The sequence below is a fragment of the Cataglyphis hispanica genome, chromosome 5, assembly GCF_021464435.1.
Source record: "Cataglyphis hispanica isolate Lineage 1 chromosome 5, ULB_Chis1_1.0, whole genome shotgun sequence".
NCBI lineage: Eukaryota > Metazoa > Arthropoda > Insecta > Hymenoptera > Formicidae > Cataglyphis > Cataglyphis hispanica.
In genome coordinates this window covers 6,860,814-6,882,879 of record NC_065958.1, presented here as the reverse complement: position 1 = coordinate 6,882,879, position 22,066 = coordinate 6,860,814, and the positions used below count along the sequence as shown (strand labels likewise).

At 40.2% G+C, this 22,066-nt stretch overlaps 1 protein-coding gene across 4 annotated transcripts in view; it reads left to right on the top strand.

Annotated features, from left to right (window-relative positions):
* Positions 1-22,066, top strand: part of LOC126849974 (semaphorin-1A) — a 217,935-nt gene that overhangs the window by 32,662 nt on the left and 163,207 nt on the right. For all 4 annotated transcript variants that reach the window (XM_050592474.1, XM_050592477.1, XM_050592476.1 and 1 more), the window contains exon 2: positions 12,342-13,610. In XM_050592474.1, the coding sequence (XP_050448431.1) occupies positions 13,478-13,610 (133 nt within the window). In that variant the 5' untranslated portion in view covers positions 12,342-13,477. The remainder of the gene's footprint in view (positions 1-12,341; positions 13,611-22,066) is intronic.

The following is a 22,066-nucleotide window of genomic DNA, read 5'->3' as shown; positions in this document are numbered from 1 at the left end:
AAAGGGGCGGCGAAGCACCCCCGGAGGATCCTCCGAAGACTCGCGAGAATCGAATTACTGCCGTCGGAAATGATTTATATTCCGCGGATTCTAGGAGCTTCCTTAACCCATTTCTCAGAATCTCTTAAGGTGTGCGCGCCTTTTTCCATCGTACCCTTGATGGCACCCCCATCCACCACACTATCCCCACCGTAATATCGGCCACCGACCCTGTCTCCTCCTTCCCCCCCCCTCTCCCCTCTCTCTCTCTCTCCATCTCTCGTGGAACTTACGTACAAGTTCCGCACGTGTTACGCGAAACGGAAATTGTTCTGTCTCGCAAATCATGCCCAGTCTCTTCTTGTACTGCGAATCATCGCCGCTTGCGTTACGCGCACACGCACGCGTCGCGTGTTCGTCCATTGCCGGAAACATCAATACCCAATACTCTTACTTAGCCAATAAACGAGGAACAAGTAATCATGCTATTCGATACTTGGAAAAGATCGATACTTTGTAATATCGGTTCTGTCGAAACTTTCTGCTGTAGAGTATGAATATGCTCAGTGGTATATCGGCATCAATATTTTTGAAGAATAGTATCGTTATTTTTCATTTACTGAGCTAAGTCGAAGTATCGAGTATCGATACATCGGATGCTTACGCGCGTAAACAACAATAAGCGATATCTATAAGCTATCCTTTTATCTATGCAGACAACGCACAGACTCTATTTGGATCACTTATCAATCATTATCTTTGGTTCTTTTTGAAGTAAAACTTTTAGTCAAAGAAGTGTTGAGCTAGATATTTCCTCGATGCCACGATCCTTTTTTGCCTCGATATTTATATTAAACTTAATAATGATTATTATTTTCTTTTTTTAAATACTTGTAAATTAATTTTACGTACTAAATTAAATAATAGATTAAAGTACATTCCTTTTTTATTTTTTACATAGTTGATGCAATTTTTAGCAAGCCAGAGGCAACATAACATCAAGTACGTAATACGCGGAAAAACTCTGTAATTTTGTATTTTACCACATGATGTTACTTTGGAGCTCTCGCGAGCTTTCAAGTGCGCGTATGTAAGGACGCTTTTTATGTATTTTGCCAGTTTGCAGAAACGTGTCATGGATGACGCGAACCCCGAGGCTGCACATTTATTCGTATAGCAGATGTATTAAATCAGGCATTTTCGAGAATTAATTATCTGACCGAATAATTATTGTAAAGCACACGTCCATCGCGGAGCGTATCATACGGTGATGCGAGGCTATTTAATTAGCGCTGTTGTGCACTAATGAATCTCCTTCGTCATCGATTTTGACCGGCTAATACCAGTAACTGTCACAAAATTCAATATATATATATATATATATATATATATATATATATATATACATACATACAATATGTATCAGCTTAAGCAAATAAAATATTAATCGTATTATTTTCCGAGTCAAAATTGCAATTTTATCGAATCAATATGTCTTTATGTGAATGAAAATAATTTCCGAGAAAAATTCAGTAAAATGTTCTTCGCTTATCACAAAGCAGTAGCAATGAATCTGCCGAAATCTTTTATCTAATTCAGGAAAAGTGTGCGACTTCTCAGATATAACTTACCTAAGAAGCAAAAGTGTGCTTGCGATTTTCTGAGATCGTCTCTCAGAAATATACGTGTACCCCAGCAGCTTCCGCCGTCGACGAAACCTAACGATCGATATGCGCGCAGTGCTATCAGTGTCGTATCTCTGGCGTGTGTAATGTCTCGTCTAATTAGCGCCCGTGCTAATCTCAGGGGTCTAGGCAGGCAGACGGATTATCCTGGGGGGGCCATCATTGAGCCACGCATTCCTTGCAAATGCATAATCGCTACCGTTGCTTCGCTATGCGCTATATGCCGCACTGCGCCGCCTATACTTCCATCAGTATCAAGTAGAGTGGCGGATATAAATGACGGGTCTCTCGCTCGACGAATAACGACGGCTATTCTGAATCGCGTCGCTAATATTATCTCGTTGTGTACGATGCGAGCATAAAGCGCATCCCGCGCGGCGTCGTGTCGACGAAATCGTGATTCGCTCGTGACAGATGAGACATACTCAGTGCTCCCGAGTGCTTCATTATATTCGATATCATCAAAATTTGATTCAGTTGAAAATATGTTCCTACACAGATAATTTTCCGCCGAGACATAAAAGAGGAATCCGAAACTTTAGAAATTGCAATCCCGTCTTATATGAGACTATGTCCAATTACGTACGAATCTTCATTACGCTTTATTCGTTCGTCTTCTATATGCACATGAACGCGATCCGAATCATGAAAAAGTTATTCGTTTAATGGGCCCGTTTTACGTTCTCAAAGAAGTTTTCTTCACAATTCAATTAATGAGTCTGGGAATGGAAATGGGTTAAGCCGTTTTAATAGCAGAGATTCTAATAGAGGGAGATTTACGTTCTTCTATGTAATTTTGTGCGCGAGTAATCAGTAGCTAAAGCTCATCATCTATGCAACGGCACTTCATTATCTCATGACGTGACATTCATCTAGTCTCTCGCATCTAGGACTGCATGAATGCGCGCGATAAAGTTCGAAAATCGCGACGCGGTACTTTGCAGAATTGGCTGCAACGTAGAAAAGTCTCCATTACGGCTTCATTATAATTCCGCGATCGCCAGCCTGATGCTCGAATGAATTTCCCATCGAAAGCGTAACTGCGAAATTCGCGAACCGCGCATTAGCAACAGACGCGTCAATGAAATCGGACGGATCAATCGATCGACGGCGGCTCTCTTCGTATTATAACCGTCCGCTCGCTAATTATAGCTCGCTAATCTCGGGAGAGTAGGCGGGCTGGTACTAGCATTACGTCAATATGACTATGCGTGGCTTTGTGTCGGCATAATCACTCTGGTTTCCGGTGCTCTCGTATCCTTTTACTTTCTCTACCAGCGACTATAAATACATGACGCGGAAGTGGATGATTTTACTTGAAATAAAAAAGCATATCTGATATTAAAGATATCTCATTTTTGTTACGTATAATAATAAGATCGAATCAAATGAGACCAATCTCGTGAAATGTCTTAGGTACTTGAGGAAATTATGCTTTACTCGTAATAATATAATATTTTGCTTGTTTACATTTTAACAACATTTAAGTTGTCTTAAATTATTTTATATATTTCCAGCGACTTTTCATTAGAATTACGTAAGAGTTAATATTATCTTATTTAAAAATAAATTAATAGATTATATTATCTTTTTTTTTTATTTTAAGATGGTAAATGGCGTTATACGATATGTATAACGAATTAAAAATTCTTATTATGTATTTCGAAAGCAGATAGCCATAATCGGTTAAATACCCTTATTAATATTGTATGATTAATCGTATATATATTCGGCTTAATAATCGAATGATCTGAATAATCATAGAATATCGAATATTGCGATTTATCTCTATTCTGTAGTGTTTATTATTATATTGTATAATATATTCTAGATTACTGTCGCGGAAGTAAAACTATTATGAAACAAGCCGCAGATATAGTACAGCAAAATGAAAAAAACATATCAATGAAAATACTTGCGGGTTTATACAGAAATGTTTAGCCGGACTTGATGATTTATCTATCAAATAGCGAACTGCGTTTGTGCGCGAAATTGGCTTTACATTAACGGAGGAAATGGGGGGAGGGACCGTGGGGGCGTGTTTACTACTTTTGTCGATGAAACGAAAGATGAAATCGAGTATCCTGGATCCGCGTAACGCTTTGGCTAATTAGCAAGTGCGCTTATCGCAAGAACATAACTGTGGACGGATGGATTATCCGGGGTCGATCTTCTAGACGCGCGTTCACGAAACGACGAGTTGAAATCCGCGTTGCATAGCCTTGGTAGCGTAGCGGTATTACGGCTTTACGGTCGTTCGTGTAACGTCGTGGCGATAAGTTGCCTCGCGATACGCTAAGATCGATCACGCCCCCCCGAGCTCGCATTAGGTACACGTGGAGCTTCGTGAGCGTAACGTGGCATTACGGTGAAACATTGACAGAGCGATTCAATAAACCGCGACTTCGATCCCGTTCCTTTGAAGCAAATTGTCATTTATTGAAAGTGTGTAATTATTTGATTTTTATGGAAATACATTCACAATATAACCGAGACTTTTCATTCTGTCGTTTTTTTCTCAATGAAGAAATCAGTAGGAATTTCCGCAGTGAAATGAAAGAAGAGATTAATGCAGTTATTCTAGTTCTAAATGAATAGAGAAAGTTCATCAGAGCAGGAATAGAAAATGTATCAGAGAGAGAGAGAGAGAGAGAGAGAGAGAGAGAGAGAGAGAGAGAGAGAGAGAGAGAGAGAGAAAATGGCAAACACGAGAACACATTTCACGCGAAATGGCAGGATTTCGTCGTGCAATTTTTCCATTTGGGAAAGTATGGACATATCCGTATTACAGATGACATTTCTGTTATAGATTTATTAATGGCTAAAATAAACAGCAAGATGTTATAATTTATAACGTAGTTTTTTTTTTCTTTTTTTGGAAAATGTATTCAAGCAAATGTATTGATCCACAAGATCAATATTTATGATTCTGTCGAAAGTGTAATTTATAATTTAGCGCTGTCATTTATTATTATAGCAAATATGTGTGTCACAAAATTACTTCGTCATCTTTATTTTTATTTTTGATAGCATTATGATAACTGACGTCTATGTAATTTTTATTTGACGCATCGAAAACGCGGAATATTTTCTTTGGAACTCAACGCATTAAGAATAGATCGAATTAACCGACTTTTGAATCCATTAAATGTCAAAGTATTAAAGTAGCGAGCGATACATAGTTCACAAAGTATCTAAGTGCTACTTAGATGTACTTTTCCCGCTCTTTAATAAACTGTTAATGCAGAAAATCAATCATAATCGCTAGGAACTTTTAACGCTCTCTGCCAAAAATGTAGATCGTAATTAGTCCGGCTTTCTGATGTCTTCTTTGCACGCATTAAAGAATATCCGAGATATCTCGGAATCATATGATACGGGGATAAGAAAGACATTTTGCACTCTGCTGTTTAATATTTTATAACTTCGTCGAAGATCGATTGTATTCTTTATGCGTCAGGCGCGCATGCAACTTGGGTATTAAAGCAGCACTCCAGTAAAATGGGATATTTGTCGAAACTTTCCTTGCTTCACGTGAATAAATTAGAGGAATAAAGTAAGACATGGCCGTTTTCGATGTATCGCAAATATAGCGCATCGAAAGAAGATACGTATTTTTATCGATACATATATTATTATATTACACATTACACATATTGTGCAACGAAAATCTTCTCTCTATTTTTCCGTTGTCACAGCATTTTTAAGCATTTTTAAAAATAAGAATCATTAATATTTCACGAAACTTTGGAAATAATTATAATATAATTTATCATTGAGTCTTCCGTTGTACATTAAGTGAGGAATTATTTTTTTATTAGCAACGGAAGAGCATTATAAATAAAAAAAAAATCTCTAAAGAATTAAGTGAATTTTATAGACAATGATTTTGAAACGCACTTTATTTGTATCTAATCGTCCCGCGAATGCAGCTCACGGACGGGCAACTATAAAGGTATACTAATTAAACTGTTTTGAATTAATGACATCGTAACGAGGCAATTTCTTTCTGGGTCAAAGTTGTTAGAGTTTTTAATCGGACGGTCGTGGACGTTTGAACGTTTTCTGCCTAACTCCGAGAGAAGACGTAACCGTGCGGAATACCGTAGTCTCGTCAGAGATAACGACGACGCTCCTCTTAATTATTCGCTTAATTATCATTATTACTATTTTCTCTCGACGCGCTTAAAGAAACGCGGAGTGGGAGTTAGGTGACGCGTCCTTACAAACATATTATATGTATAATCAACAACTTAATCTGACTATAGTTTTAGTTTAATTTTTTACTTATATCATTGAAGATTTATGAGATTATTAATTTTGTGTTTTTGATCACACTTTTATATGTATATATATATATCTCTCTCCATCGAGTTAAAATTTCGTTATTTTATTGCAAAACGAACCGCTTACGCCACTCACTTTAAAAACTATTTGTATTTGTTGGTAAATTTGTTGCGCAACAAATTTAAATGTATTAATTAAATTGGGCTGTTGGATCTCATACATGTTATTTTTTAAACATATATAACACGAAATGTATTTTGTCAGTAGATTAAAAATATTGCCTTCATAGAGCGGCAAATAAATTTGAAGAGAATATAGCAGGATTAATGCACATTCATCTGTTTTTATTTTTTCCCCAAAAGATTTCGCATTGAGAATATTTAACAAAAATATATGCCAGTAATTGTTCTTGCATATTTCGTATTTAAACCATGCATTTTTTTTTTGCACCGCTAATTCCGCTTAGCAATGTGCATGGTAAGGCATCGTAGTACGTGAACAATATGCTTATAAGCGCAATTAATCTCAAGCATGGTATGTCTGCGCGAGAATAGCGGTGGACAGCGGCGCGGAATTAATTAAATGTCACATAGAAAAGAATGTCTCGTGGCATTTGTCGCAATCGATCTGACATTTTTCATTTGCGGAAGAATGGCATGAGCTTCCGCTCGCACTATCACGAACAAAAGTAGGCTATCACGTTTCATTCTCGAATTTCGAGGACACCGACATCACGCAGTCCTCTCGTCTTCGTGACGCGCCCTTTATGTGCTTTTTGGGTCGCGGCTTCTCGAGGACCTCCGTTATCTCGCGACCTTTTTTTACGCGTCCCCGTCCGCCTTTGCATTTCGCTGGTCCCTCATTCTCGATATCGTTGAAGCACGAACGTTTCGAATGGCTTTTAATCGAAAGTCGGTATTTTCGAAGGGGACAACAACTGCGGCAGGGTCGCGAAAAAATGAACGGAGGGACCGACGCGCGTTATTCCCCAGGATAACGCCGACAAAAACGTTTCTACTGGGCGAGGATTCATCAAGTATTTTACCGAAGAGCGACAGGTGACAGGAGAGATTACTTTTACGTTTGAGCGCGTATTAGCGATATAAGCGTGAATATAGGTATTTTCCTTTCTCGTATCATGTATAAGTAGGAGAGGGAAGGAGAGGTGGTACTTCTCGCTCTCTCATATCTCTCGTTCCATTCCACCTTCCATTCGGCAAATATCTTTCTTGTAGGTCAGTTATATATCACGGGCCATGCTCGCTAAAGGATTTCAATTCTGGCCGACGTCCGTCGTTTGGCGAACGATTTTCGATAAGCGTGACACATTGGGACTCGCAAAAAGCGAATCGCGCCATTCGCTGTCGATTGATTTCTGAATTTTTATCCAAAGGACTTTGGTGAGTGCCCTTTCGAGATGTTAGTCCGCGATCACGCAAGAAACTCACACGAACCGTATTTTCAAAGTGCGATTACGTGATTTGATTCGATTCTAAAGCATCTTTTTGAATGATATTAATGGTTTAAAAACAATTTTTTTATTAAATTTATTACTCTTACTATTCTGTCTTTTAACATTTTAAGAGTATATTTCACAGAATATATTTGAATGAATATCCATTCGTTAATCTTGCGCTCGAAAAACGCTTTTTTGCCGTGCACCCTTTCTAACTGCTTTCGTCTTTCTTCTTTTTTTTTAGTTTTCTCTATTTTTGTTTCTTCGTTTGACGTTGGACGATGGTAAGCCGATGGCATGTGCGCGATCCATGCTCAAATGGTCTAATTCGTTTTATCCAGTTTTATTCAGAAAATGTTTTTCGTGTAACGCTACTGCGGAAGTCGAAGTTCGACGGACTTAATTGGGTTTTGTTCCACGCCCTTCGATCGCTCGACTGACCGCTACAGTAGCCGCGACTTTTGTTGCAACCCTCTCTTCGTAACTCTCTACCCTTCATACCGACCATCCTCCCGCTACCTCGCGCTCTCGAAAAGCGCCGCACCAACGTACTCGCGTTTTTTAGCGGGATCTTTTCTGTTGTTCCGTCAGCTGCTCGCTTTTTACTCTATTTTTGGCCCTTTCTCTTTTCCCTCTCCTCTTTCTTTTTATATAATAAAAATCGCCGGTCGTTACGGTCTATGTCGAGCAATGCAATAAGAAGTTCGCGGTTGTAAGCGCAGCAAATTGAGGTATAATGGTCGTGTGTTTATGGTGGTATTGATGCAATATTTACGGCATTTTAAGGAATATTTCGTTTAACTTTCGAACGTGTATAATCGCATTTATCGAAGGGAAAACGTTCCATCGCTGCGGCGAGGACTGGAGTCCCGATCGGTTTCCATTATTTCGCGAGACGCAATCGAAAGACTACGGGAAACTTAAATATTGGGTGCTAATGGCTTTAATTGATTTTAATCAGAGCTCAGCTGCCGAGCTGTATCTTTCGTATCGGAAGTTTCGCCGTATCCAATATCTTTTTCTTCTCTTGCCGGAAACTTCGTCGAGAGGAAAGTTGCCCTTCCTCTTCTCGACACTTCGAAAACTAAAATAGGACGATCCAGGATATCTATTATCCTTAACGCCCTGTGCGGCGGCACTCGTCTTCTTTTTTTATTCGCTTGAGAGATTTGTCTCACGCGTACCAGCGCAAACGTACTCTGACTTAAGTGCGCTAATTAACTTTATCCGGAAAATCCTTTTTATTTAACGTTTGACAGAAGTTGAACTTTGGCCACATTTAATTGAGTTTTATTCCGAGTCTTTTGCTCACGCAAAGGTTGCCACAGGCACGAGTCGTCATCCCCTCGCTCTTCCTCGTACTTTCACTCGTATCTGCAGGAATTTTCTGCGTTGCTCCTCTGTAGTTAATCATATCTTTTTTTTTTTTACTTACTTACCTTACCACGCTCCTATCCTTTTCTTACGAGAGACTCGTTAGACACCGAGGATATCTATACTAATTTTTATCTCCGCCCGAGAAAGATTCCTCGCAAAAATTCCACGTGTCTATGGCAGCAGCTGAATGAATGGAAAAAGGACACATAACAATAACGATGATGGCATTGTCGCTCAAGAATTCATCATAAGTGATTCAACTGATTTCATCCGGGACATCGTTTTTCTGCCCCGTTACGACACATCCCGGAAGTCAAACTTAATCGAGTTTGGTTTACGTCTGCCAATAGCCGCGAATTTGCTTTGTCCCTCTCTCTTTCTCTCTCCTTTCGGCATCCGGCGCTTCCCGCGCGTTTTCCACCGGGATTTTCCCCGTTGTTCGGTTATCGATCCCTGCTGTCCCCTCGTCCCTCACCACATCCCTCGCGGCACCCCTCAGACAACACTGCCTGCCTGCCTGCCGGCACTTTTCCGTCGTTGCTCGCGCGATGTTAAACGCGCGCGAAATCGACTCGGACGAAGTCACTCCCGCGGGATGATTTCGCGCGAGAGTATATTCTGTAGAGCTCTATCCCCAAATCTTCTTCTCGAGTTTTTACGCTTTTTCTCACCGAAACTGTCGCGCCCATTCTTTTGCATTTTCCTCGTCTTTTTAAATCTCTTTCGATCGTCCTTACATGTTAGACTAGATGTCTCAAGAAAGAAGTATGGTACTAGGAAGATTCAAAATCGATTTTTTTTTCTAGTTAGGATATACATTTTTTTATTTTTTCTTAAAAATATACGGGTTCTATGAAATATCTCTATTTTATTAATAAAATCTATTATATCAAATTTTTCATATGAGAATAAATTTGAAGTTAATACGTCATTTAAATTATATTTACATAACGTTAATAAATTCAAAGATTAGATTCCAGCTAGCAACAGATGTAATGTAAAATATGTGAAGAGGAGGATTTTCTTTTAATATATCTTTCCTCAGACACACTGTGAAAATATATCTTCTAAATAGAAATACAAGAAGAGCACTTTGTGAACACACTAGAGATGAGCTACGTTCCTCTTCAACGTTCGAGTAATCCAGTGACACGCTGATCCACTGAGATGTAATAGTAAGTTTCGTAAAGCGTATCGCATTTGTGGATGAGTACCGTTTTGAGCTCGCGCGACGCCTCGACGACGCGATGCATTCAATCTCCGTTTCTTCATTTTCATTAGCATGCTATCTATAGTGTTGCTTACGACGCTACTTCGAGGGGCCATTGAAGCACCCTTTTGACTAACCCTTTGTAGTTCGCGCAAAGAGCTTGCAGTGAGTTAACATCTAGTCTCTGTGGATGCTTTATAATACTTAACACAGTATTAAAAGTATCGATCAAAAAAAAAAAAAGAATTTAATATGACACGTGTTTAATATTCATATGTGACCTGTTAATAATTATTTTCATTATGTTAATAATTATTTACATTTTATATATATGGCAAATAATATATCAATAAAATAAGTTTAAATGTCAAACATTAATTTAAAATAAAACAATTATATATGCGAAAAATGTTGTATTTTGTATAAAAGATACATTTGTCATCAATTGAATAAAATTGCATTATTTGTGGAAACAACATTACATATTCGATTAAAGCAGGCATTAGATACGAGATGATATAAGCTGTATTGTAAGTTTAAATCGCTCCATAAATGAAGCGCGTACATGCGTTACGACATTACGATATTGCGATATACGTATCTTTTATGCATCGTTTCTCCTCTTGTTATAGCCACTTATCACTTTAGACGACTCTCGTCATATGCTCCATTATATGCATTTGATTTTGTATAAACGGGTGAATGTTGAATGAACTATGGTTGAAACTTTAAACTATTATCGTTTGAAAGATTTTTTTTTTAATTGATACCATCCACGAATATATACATTTCAAAGAAGAATTTATAAAATTGACAGATTATTTTTGAAAAATGTTGTTACATGATTTAAATCACGTCGTAAAATTGAGATACGGCTTTAAAACAATGCTGTATTAATATGTACACGACGGATTCTTTTTTTAATATTTTACTAGTAATTCGTGTCTCATGTTATTTTTTCGCATCGCTGCTCATTCCTGGCAAATGGAACGCAGCATATGGTCGAATAATTCCATTTATATGCTCGGAGATTATACTAATTGTGAAAGAAACTGCCGCCATGAATATTATGCCATGGAAATTCATATGAAAACTTAATATGCGTTATATGAATACTATATCCTATATCTTAATACAGAGTAATTTAAAATTACGTATCATAATGTCTCCTTTTTTGTCCGCATTAATTTCAAAGTCGAGGTGATAAATCAAAATACACATTACGTCACAGTTTCAATTATTAATCAATTTTGAAAAGTAAATTAACACATTGAAAAAATAGTTGAAAGAAACGCATAAATTGATATATAAGGAGCTTATTATTTTTAAAAGACGAAAGAAGGAAAGAGAAATGATTTCTTTGAATTTTCTCAAAAATTGCGCGTCAAATCGAAATCACAAATATACGTCGATCGAGTGTTTTAGCGTATCGAGGATTAAAGGAGCGTGAACACTGGACGCGAATACGATACGCTCGGACATGTAGGCGCGGACACGCACATCCACGCGAAATTGCGTGTACACGTCGTGGACACCCGGCGAATTCCCTCGTGCAGGCATGTCCAATCATTGGTGTAGGAATTAGACTCTCGATGCACACATACCTGCCCCTTCGTGGTGTCCATCACCCTCTGTTTCCCTCTTCCCCCGGTCGTCCGTGCACTTGGTTCGCCAAATTAATGAACAATGTCAACGTCGGCGGCGTCGCTACGCATCGCGCATACGAGATACGTTCATAAAATTCGCTGACGAATCAGTCGCATTTGGATAATTTCGTTATCCCGCCGCAGCCAGAACTTTCTGCGTGATGAAACCTTATTTGTGTAGGGGCCCCGTGGGATTTGCAGGCGCGTGCGTTTACGCGAAATCGAATCGTAATCGGATTTCTTCGTCCACTCTGACTCTTTGCGGTTTTCGAGTTTCCAGAGATATCGGGCTATCAAATCTGATTCGTTCGGGGCGCGATGAGATTTTACGCAATAAGTTAAACCGTTGCAAAAATTTAAAGTTGATAATTTTAATCAAGATTTCATTAGTCTTTTTTTCGCAATGTCAACTAGTTTGATAATTTAAGTGTCAAATATAATTTTTCATAAAATTCTCTTTTCTTTAAGTATGTATATAATCAAAAAACAAGGAGACACAAAAAGTTTAGCATCATTTAGGTTTTCCTTTAAAGATCATTCAGAGACAAAATTATCCCCTTTACGATTACAATTCGTGATGTTATTGTCGCTAATTAAATGTTTCAGGAGACATCGCAAGAGTATGTCGCGATAAAATACGAGCATGGCGGATTAAAGTGTCTCTGATCGATTATTAATAACGATCCTTCTTCTCATTCCAGGTTAGCAGCGCTACATCGGCGAGATACCGACGACGACGACGACGACGACGACGACGACGAAGACGAAGACGACAAAGACGAAGACGACAGCGGCGTAATCGCGCCGCAAAGGTAGTGGGGTTGAAAATCGACGCTTGCCCGCTGTCACCCTCTCTCCAGCATCTCGTCCTTCGATCGCTTACTCGTGCGTACCCTTCCAAAAGTCCACTGCCCCTATCTTTTCCTCCGTTCCTACGTACGGGTATTGCCCGTGAAGTTTCATCGCCATATCCACGTGCGTATTCAACGAACGTACGCGTATAGAAAGTCAACGCGTAATCATCACGCATACGCAGATACGGTTCCGAAAGACGGAGAGAGAAAGATACGCGGACGGCGCTTGCGCGTGGTATCGGCGCAGAGAGTGGGAGTGGGAGTGGGGAGTGCGGCGCTTGGTGGGGAGCGTCATCTGTCGCGACGTTAGTGTGACGGCGACCGGCAGCGGGTGTGGATGGTGCTTATCAGTGTGCGCGTGTTTATCGTGACGTTGCGCAATAAGGGACGTGATAACGGTTGTTTATCCTAACGTCGCTCGCGCGTGGACGCTTGAACGCGTGAGCGCGGGTGTTGGTTGCGACTCTCGCCTTCTACTTTTCCTTCGTCGTGCATCGGCGCGCGTTGGACACGCGCGCCGTACCGTCTCGCGGCTTCGTGAATGTGCCGCTTGGCCGCTGCGAGGCGGTCCATCGTCCTCGGGAAAACATGCGCGCGGCGGGCCGCTTGTGGACGACCGTGGATGCAACGACCGCAACAAACGGGAACGTCGCGCCGCACGTGACTGCCGCGACACCCGCGCAGCTGCTTCCGGCGCAGTGAGTGTTTGAGAGAAAGCAACGCGCGCGTTCTCTGTTCCCGCGGTATACGTTCGATAGATAGTAGGTTAATTCGAGTCACAGTGTCGCTGGCGTAATTAAGGGTGCTTCGGTTCCGCACAGTGTGACGGTGATAATACACGGTGCGCGCGGTACGTGTTCGCGATTCCTTCCGGAGTTTCGTTCTCGAGTGTGCCGTTTTTCGATCGTTCAGTGTCCGCGACGGAGACTGCGAATCCTGGCACGTCATTCCGAGTGTCGCTGCGACACCATCGTGAGGAAAGGATGAGGCGAGCCAGCCTCCGCGTTGCTCCCAGGATGCACCCGTTGCTGTCCTGCTGGTGCTTCGTCGCGACGGTCACCCTCGCTCTGGCCGCTTGGCAGGAGAATGTCAGGCCGAAGATGTACGTCCAGCTAGGTGAGTGATCATTTGTGATTTGTGAGCGCGGTATGAATAACGTATTATAGTGTAGTTTTCTCCATTTGCCTTCTTTGTCCTTGTTTCGTATTTGTGATATGATTTAGTGCGTGGTTATGATTAACATTTTCGGTCATTGATTTCGCGCGAGTACAGCTCGCAGATTGTCAACAACGTTTGTTTTGACATATTTCCAATGCGACTGCGCGAATTAATAATCGAATTTTATTAACTGCGTGGAAATTTATTTAAAAAAATTAATACGTGTTTTATAGGAAAGAAAAATTTTTGGGTAAGAGAAAAGTTCGAAGGATAATCGAAAGAATACGATGACGAGAAACTATTATTATCTTTATTTGACTTTGTGTTTAGCGATTATTCGTGAATTTGAATATCAATATTGAATGACGTTTCATACATTGAACAGTAACCTCCACGCGATAGAGGTTAAGGACTTCCGCAAAGTTCGAAGCCGCATTCTCGAAGGCCGAGAGGGAGAGGTTTGCTTACGTAATGATCGTGTAGTTACACCGAATGCAGGGTCATGCACTTTCCTCATTCGCGGGTGGATTTTCCCTTGTCAATGAAAGATTGTCCCATTTCTAGTAGGTGACTGCAAACTTTAATCAGCTTTAATTTCTCTCTCTCTCTCTCTCTCTCTCTCTCTCTCTCTCTCTCTCCTCGTCCCTTATCCGGATGCAAAAAAACAGACACAAAGATGTCGACCGCGATGTCCCAGTTATATTATTTAAGCGCGATTCGTCGATGATTAAATATATATATATATATATACATATATATATATATACATATATATATATATATATATGTATACATATATATATATATATATGTATATGTATGAATTATATATATATGTATATATATATATATAATTCTTATTAGTTAGTCTCGTGGCTTTATTCTATTAGATTAAGAGTTCGTTCATCATGTCACAAACACGAAACTTGGGGCAACGAAACAAAAACGAGCCTGTAGAAATTTAATGCCTTATAAACGCATTTTTGATTTTTGTTTTATTCAAAGTCTCACAGCTGATTTAGAAGCTATGTATATATGTATATTCATCGCTATGATTATTCCCTCCGCGCTATTTATGCATTTCGAGAAGATTTTTCATATATTCACAATATGTTCTACACTGAAAAAAATATTTTTACATCGAATATATGAATATTGAATATGTAAATACTGGACGTTTTTGCGAAGTAAAATTATTAGCGAAAGTTTTTTTCTTTCGGGTCATTACTCCAAATTAATGTGTTATATATTATACATTGTTTCAATGTATTCACCTGGTCTCGAATATTTCGATATACATAACATCGATAACATCTGGCTAATTACGATACATTTACATCTCAAATATACGAATAAATCATCGAATTAAATTTTTGATTTTAAATAATGCTTAAAATACGATAATTAGAGATCAATATTTTTATTAGTGAACAATGGCTGTTTAAACATATTTTTATGATAATACTCGTATATAAGAATTTTTAATATATATGAAGAAAGATAATTTTTTTAGGTTTATGTTTTGTTCCGTAAAAATTAAGGTTACTTATCTTGTCTTCTGTCAGGATTGCGTTAACTTCTTCATGCGATATTCACTTTAATAGATATCCCGTGAGAGAAACTTATAACTTCAACTTTGTAACACAGCGTAAAAGATAAACGGAAGTGTCGGTTCATATTATGTTATATAAACTTCTTCCTGTGTGTTTACCGGAATTACAACATTCCACAAGACCGCGCATAAAGCGTACAAGAGCAGTTTCCCGTTAATTCCGCGAGTAGCATTATTTCTAAAAAGCTCTTTCGTCGACTGTAACGAGCGTTCTTTGGGAAAACTGTCGTTTCTTCTCGGCGGTCCTTCAAAACGCATTTGTTACTCTCCTCTCTCAAGCATTTTATATCCCTCGCGCGCGCATAACTAATTCAAACGGACACGCCGCGTCGACGACGAGTTTTATCAAGAACTGGATCCCAAAAGGGACGAGAGTAGGAGGCAGGGGAAGTGGCGTATAAAGTGTCCTACATCTGAGGCACTCGACCTTAACGGCACTCCGCGTGTTTCGTACGTTTTCGCGTAGGAGCGCGACGCCCCAACATCCATCACTCTTTCCGCGACGGAACGATATCTCGACGGGGGGGAAGGAGCGAAATAAATTGCTTCGAAGTGGCTGCGCCACGGCACACGCTCTCCTGCTAGTATATAGCTGACATTATAGTAGCGCGAGTGAGGAAGGAGCCGGGGGAGGGGTAGAGGGGGGAAGGGAACCGAACGATTTGAGCGATAGCCGGCGAGAACTCGAATGTTTAGAACTCGCCGTTTTCTTCCCCGCGTCTGACGCACGTTTCTCCCGTAGAGCCTGCATTTAGAGTGCGCTATTAATATATCTTGCATAAGAATTGGCATTTTCTTTCGTCTTTCAGTTTAAATTCGAGCCGATAAAAGTGTTTATATTTTATTTAAAAAGAATTTTTTATTAATGGGAATAAATTTTTTACTGCAACCGCGCGCACAACTAGAAACGTGGACATAAATAGGGTTTTATTCATGGCGTTCAATAGCGATAGCAAATTTTCAACTCGTAACTCTCGAAAAGCGACGGAACTTTGTACCTAGATGGGTAAAGTTGCAAACCTGCATATCTATTCCCGCTGGGGTTTGAAGACAAACATTTTTCTTTCTAAAGTGTTTACAGTATGAGCAATGGTAATGTACCTTTCTAACGTATCTAATATATTAATAGATCTTTCTATTCGTAACTCGTTTCACAAATTGTAAAGAGTGCGTTAGTTTATTTTATAATTTATTCAGTGGAAATTTGAAAAGAGGGGAGAGGATGGAGGGGAGAAAGAGAGAGTTGCAAATGTTGCTACTTGAGGCACTTTATCTCTGAAAAGATGATGGTTGTAAGATAAATTTTGACAACCCGTAAAGGGCACATTTTGACAGTTGCCACAACAGCGGCAAAATTCCGCACAATGTGTAGTTTCCGTGCGTATAAGGCGCACATTATTTAATGTGCACCAGTTATGACATAGCGTGTAGCGGGCATGATGTTTTTCTTCGAGATTACGTGGCGTGAATTAGTTATCATTTTCAACATCGTTCGTTCTCCGCTTCTAATAGCGCGGTGTGCTCGCCGCGCTCGGGGCAAGTTGAACGTTACATTTCACACGCGCTATTATCGCAGCCACCTCACCGTAAAATTTCTTAAATCATTCCGAATGTACCGCGCGAAATGTGGATTAATCGTCGGAATTAAGAACCGCGCTTTACCGCTGTAATTACTTGAACCACGGGAACAGATGGCCATTAGTCTGAGGTTCTACGAATTATGTTCGCTCGTTGATCACGTTTTTGGTGCAAGCCGCACTGCTGGGAACGTTAGTTTTCCACGTGTATGTCGTTATGCTCTTTGGCGATTTATCCCGTAACACCTCATTCGTAACGGATCATTTTTCTAATGAATGTTATTCTCCACAAAATGATATACGCAAGTTATATTGGAAATTCTAGACGATACGCACAGACGTTTCTAAAAAATATATATTTTTTTTCTTTAAATTTTAAAATTCTTTTTATGATTTTGCTGCACCTACGATCTGCATACGTAATCATCTGTATCATTCTCTGCTCGCGGAGTTATAGGGGACTTTATATTCCGTATATAGTATACGTCGAATAAATGTCCCGCTCTCTGTCTATCTGTCTATCGAGACCGGGCAACGCAAGCTCATTACGTCGTGATGAATTTCGTTCGGCGATGCGTAGCCGTCGCATCTCTCATGCAGGCAGGCATCGCGATATAGGGTGCGGTCGCGACGCGCCGCATCGCCTATTGAAATTACGCGAAGCACGTGTCATTAATGCGCCGCGTCGCGTTGCGCTGCCGCTGCGATATCGTTTTGCTCGCTGAGCCAGAATTTCTGCTAATTCTACAACAAGCAAAACCACCGCCGCGGAACACCGAAATTATAATCAACGACGAATGTATATTTCTGATATACATATATGCCGCCGCGAAGCCTTTCGACGATTTTCCACGAGATTGCCTGTTACGTGAACCGTGACATGATCCGTATGCGGATCGCGGTGTCGCGTTTTTATCAACCGTAACGTTTAAAGAAGTATCGCGCAATAATCGATTAAAGCGACAATTACGTGACAATTAAATCCACCCTTTATGATCCCTTATAACCCCTGCGCTTCGGCGAATATAACGTTTCTGCGGCGTTAATGCGCGTTGTCCGATACGATCGCTAAATATTTACGTGACGCGCAGTCGTAATTTCCTATTGACAGCCGGCAAATCGACGAACCGTCTGATAATGATGGAGAGACCGCATTACGGATCAATACATTACAGTTGATTCTCTAACGCGTGTCATTCATATCGATTGTGCATCCGTGAAAACTATTCGTGACTATGGCGATGCTTATGCGAGATATTTGTTGTCTTGTATTTTTTTCGCGTTTGTGCAAAATTTGTATTTCCGTACATATACATGCTTTATTGTGATTATTTCATTATATTTAATTGACTTATTACATCTCTTGATGCATTGATGAAATTGATCGAGTTCCGAGCGGAACTGAAATAACGCTCGATTACTTTCGCAGCAATTCACATTGTCTGTATCAACCAAACATTTTCCACGATGCGCTTATTATCCACAGCGCGAGTGGCGACCACTTCTATCAGCCGTGACGTTCAAAGAGGGACAATAACCGGTTAGCCAATTGTGTACTAATGAAATCCTCTTTATGATTATTCCGCCGTGTCCATTGTCCAAACGTCATTATTGAATCGCTAATCGGGATTCTGCTCGGTGAAATTATCGGCCAGTATCGCGAGCACTTTCGCGTTTTTTTTTCCCTTTTCTTTTTTTTTACAATAAACTCCTGCTCTTTCGCAGAATTTTTATAGAGATACTTGTTGCATTTTTTTTCTGTCATGTAGTTGGCGATTGATAAGTCGCGATATTTAGATGTCACGTCGGCTGCCAGATTTGCAATCGCGCCGTTCGTTAAAACGTAAAAAAATATCCGCGTGTTTTTTGATCGTCGTAAATCAAACCGCGCTTGCTACAACGCATATATACTAGCACACACTCGCAGCTTTTGAGCGTGGAGATCATTTGCAAGAGCCGCACTGCTTGGTTTAAAAATCGAAATCGGTATGCGCCACGCGCACTGGCAGCCCGAAAGCAGCGGTATTACGGATAAAGGGAGATCACTGGGCTGGAATCGCGCGCACCCTTTAGCATTCCGAAAGTCGCGCCGATCGATAACGCGGCGCGAGACATGGGAGTCGAATTCGTCGTAAATTTCAACGAGCAGACTTGGCAATCGTGCAACAATTTTTTAAATGGATGCGCAGGAAATACGCGACGTGCCAATGTTTCCTTCGTGTTTGAAAATTTATACACGCGCATCGGTGTCAACGACATTGGTAAAACTTCACCGTAAAAAGATACGCAATAATAAATCGCTACGAAAAATAATAAATAGATGGTATCATATCAAGTACACGACATTTGAAAACATTCGAGATACGTTATTACGGGATAAATATTCGTTTTTCGAGATTTATGCGAACAGATATGCTGTCAATTTATACTAGTGTTTCAATTTATTCGATTAAAAAATGTACAAGCGGATTGTCTGTCATGTAATTAAATTGGACTGATAAATCAAATACCGCAATACTGCGCGTTTTCTGCTTACGCATCTCGCGTACTCACGATATATCGATTACGCGCTCACGTGAATCGTCATTAAAAGACACTCGAGCAGCGGCGCGGTTGATAACAGTGGCCGTTACGAGTTCATTACTACATCGTGAGCTGGAGCATGAGTGCCGGATCAGAATATAGGCTATGGCGGGCAGTTAATCCATATTATGGTAACTTTATCTGGTAGCGAGGAATACCGCAACGGACCAATCACAGCGGCGATTCCCTTCCCCGCGATGCCTCTCGTCCACCGACGAGGATACATTATGATTAGTTTCAGCTTGCTGTATATGCGCCGCGGCACGTATAACCTGACCTCGGCCTAACCACTGGCTAAAATTACTGGGAATCGTGTCAATTGACTCTGAGCGTGGAATGTGAACATGAACGAGATATGTGGTAGTAGTCTGGCTTCTCTCGCTATAGAGAGATGGACCCCTGTGCTAACTTTCCGCGCGCGCGCGCGCGCGCGCGCGCGCGAGAGAGAGAGAGAGAGAGAGCACCAATAAAATTTACGCCGCTTAAGAAAAAGACCATTTGTTAGGACAGTGTAGCGGCTGCATGCGTCGTCGTCGAAAAAAGGCAAACTTTTTCGACGAGTTTGCCCGGAGGAAGGGATAACTGATCGCTGTAGTGTCTCAGTGTCATTGACCTCGGCAAACAAGTAGATCGATGGGACGGCGGCATACTTGCTAAAGTTGTCGTTAAACATCGATAGCGTTTGTTGCGTTAATGATACATTTTCATCGCCGTTCTCCTCGATTAGAACGGGACAAGATTATTATAATTAGATCAATCGCGATTCCCTTTTAATCGTGTCACGTGACGTGGATAATGATATTAGTCATATATTAATAGAAGCTCGATATTTGAATCGGAAATGTAATAGAATATTTATTTTATATTATTCTAAAAACTGCGAAATATTAATTAGATGTTTTCTCCATTTCAAATGCGGTATTTTGAAATTTTTAATCCAGTTTTGTTATTTTTGTCACATATATTTACTTATCAGTTTTTTTTTTTTTTTAAATCAATTTTGTGTTCCTGTAAATTAATTTTCATTGATTGGTAAAATCCAATTAATAGGTGACAATTTCGATTATATAAATTAATTAAATTGCCAAACGACTATTGGTATATTGCAAGGATGACTGATTCGAAAAAGATAAGAGATCTTTTTTTCAAAATTTCTCTCTCTTTCTTTCCTTCCTCTCTCTCTCTCTCTCTCTCTCTTTGAAGATGGTTCATACCGTGTACATACCACTCCCGCATTTTTTGCACTTTTGAGTGCATACTCAATGGTAGAATAAGTAGCATGCTGCCGTCGCGATGGCGAGGGGTTCATAAATCTTTTGTCGAGAAGATCCCCTCCGCTTCATGCCTGATCCAGAAAAGCAAAAGGTCAAAAGCGGCGAGCGGTTGCTGGAAAGCAGCAGCAGCAGCAGCAGCAACTTGAGTGGTTTCCTCGTCAGGGTATTGCTGAAAGTGTCCTCTTATCGCGGGTGTTGACGCGCTCGGGTGAGGTAGTAAACGAAAATCATTGTAAATCAGTGTCCATGACGATAAAAATGATACGAAAATCTTTAACATAGCTCTTATATTTCTGTCGATCGAGCTATCATGTCTATCTATCTTAGGGTTTATTATTAATAGTAAAAGATAATATAATCAGTTTACCTTATCAGAATATTTATGATTTTAATTTTAAATCAAATTGATATATTCTGACATATATATATATATATATATATATATATATATATATATATATATTTTTTTAAATATTTTAATCTTGTATATTTAGAGCGTGTTGAGAATCTCATTTGAGAGTATCGATTTAATCTTACTGTTTGAAATTTGATACGCCTTTTTTGCAAATATATTAACGACACGTATCCCGCGCCTTTTTCTTCCCTAACGACGCTTATGCACGCCGATATTGAACTGCGTCTTTTTAAAGCAGACAACGGTTCACTTGTCCTTAACCTACAGATTAAAATACCGCGTCAGAGTGTAAGACAATATTTCTCTTTGGAGACAGAGAGAAAGAGTATGTATGTGTGTGTGTGTGTGTGTGTAGTACGCGTGTTACAAGCAAGGAAAAAGTAAGAAGAGTAAGAAAGATATGAACATGATTTGCTTTCTCTCGCGCTTTAGCTCGTCGATAAAGTCGTAGCATGACACGAAGTCGTTTATTTTCCTTCTCGGGCGCGTCTTCCGCGTCATTGGATCGAATGATAAAATTAAACTGCGTCACAGTAGCTCGTCCGATGATCTTCCCAACAAAGTTAACTGACCTCCACACCGCGTTGCTGGCGCGTCCCTCGTTGTTGGCCTTCTTCGTTCGTTCAATCTTCGCCAAAGCTCTCTTTGTTCGAGAACTATATCCCGACGTCGTCCTCCATTTCGTCGCTCGCGTGGCGGTCCGATCTTTTCTTCCTCGATTTGGCCGGCACAGAAATTGGTTTATCGCCGGGCAAAGTATGAATAATTCAAGTCTACCGATTCGCAGTCCAATCAATTTGGGACGGAAAGCAAAGTGGGTGGCCGGAGTATAGAAGGGTCGCTAGGCACGAGGGGGGGACGAAACGAAAAGCGGCATTAGCGAAGCCGTTGAGTTTAATGTGCACGACGAGCGAGAATAGTCGTGGATGGGGTGGTCGTGTGCCAAGCCTAAC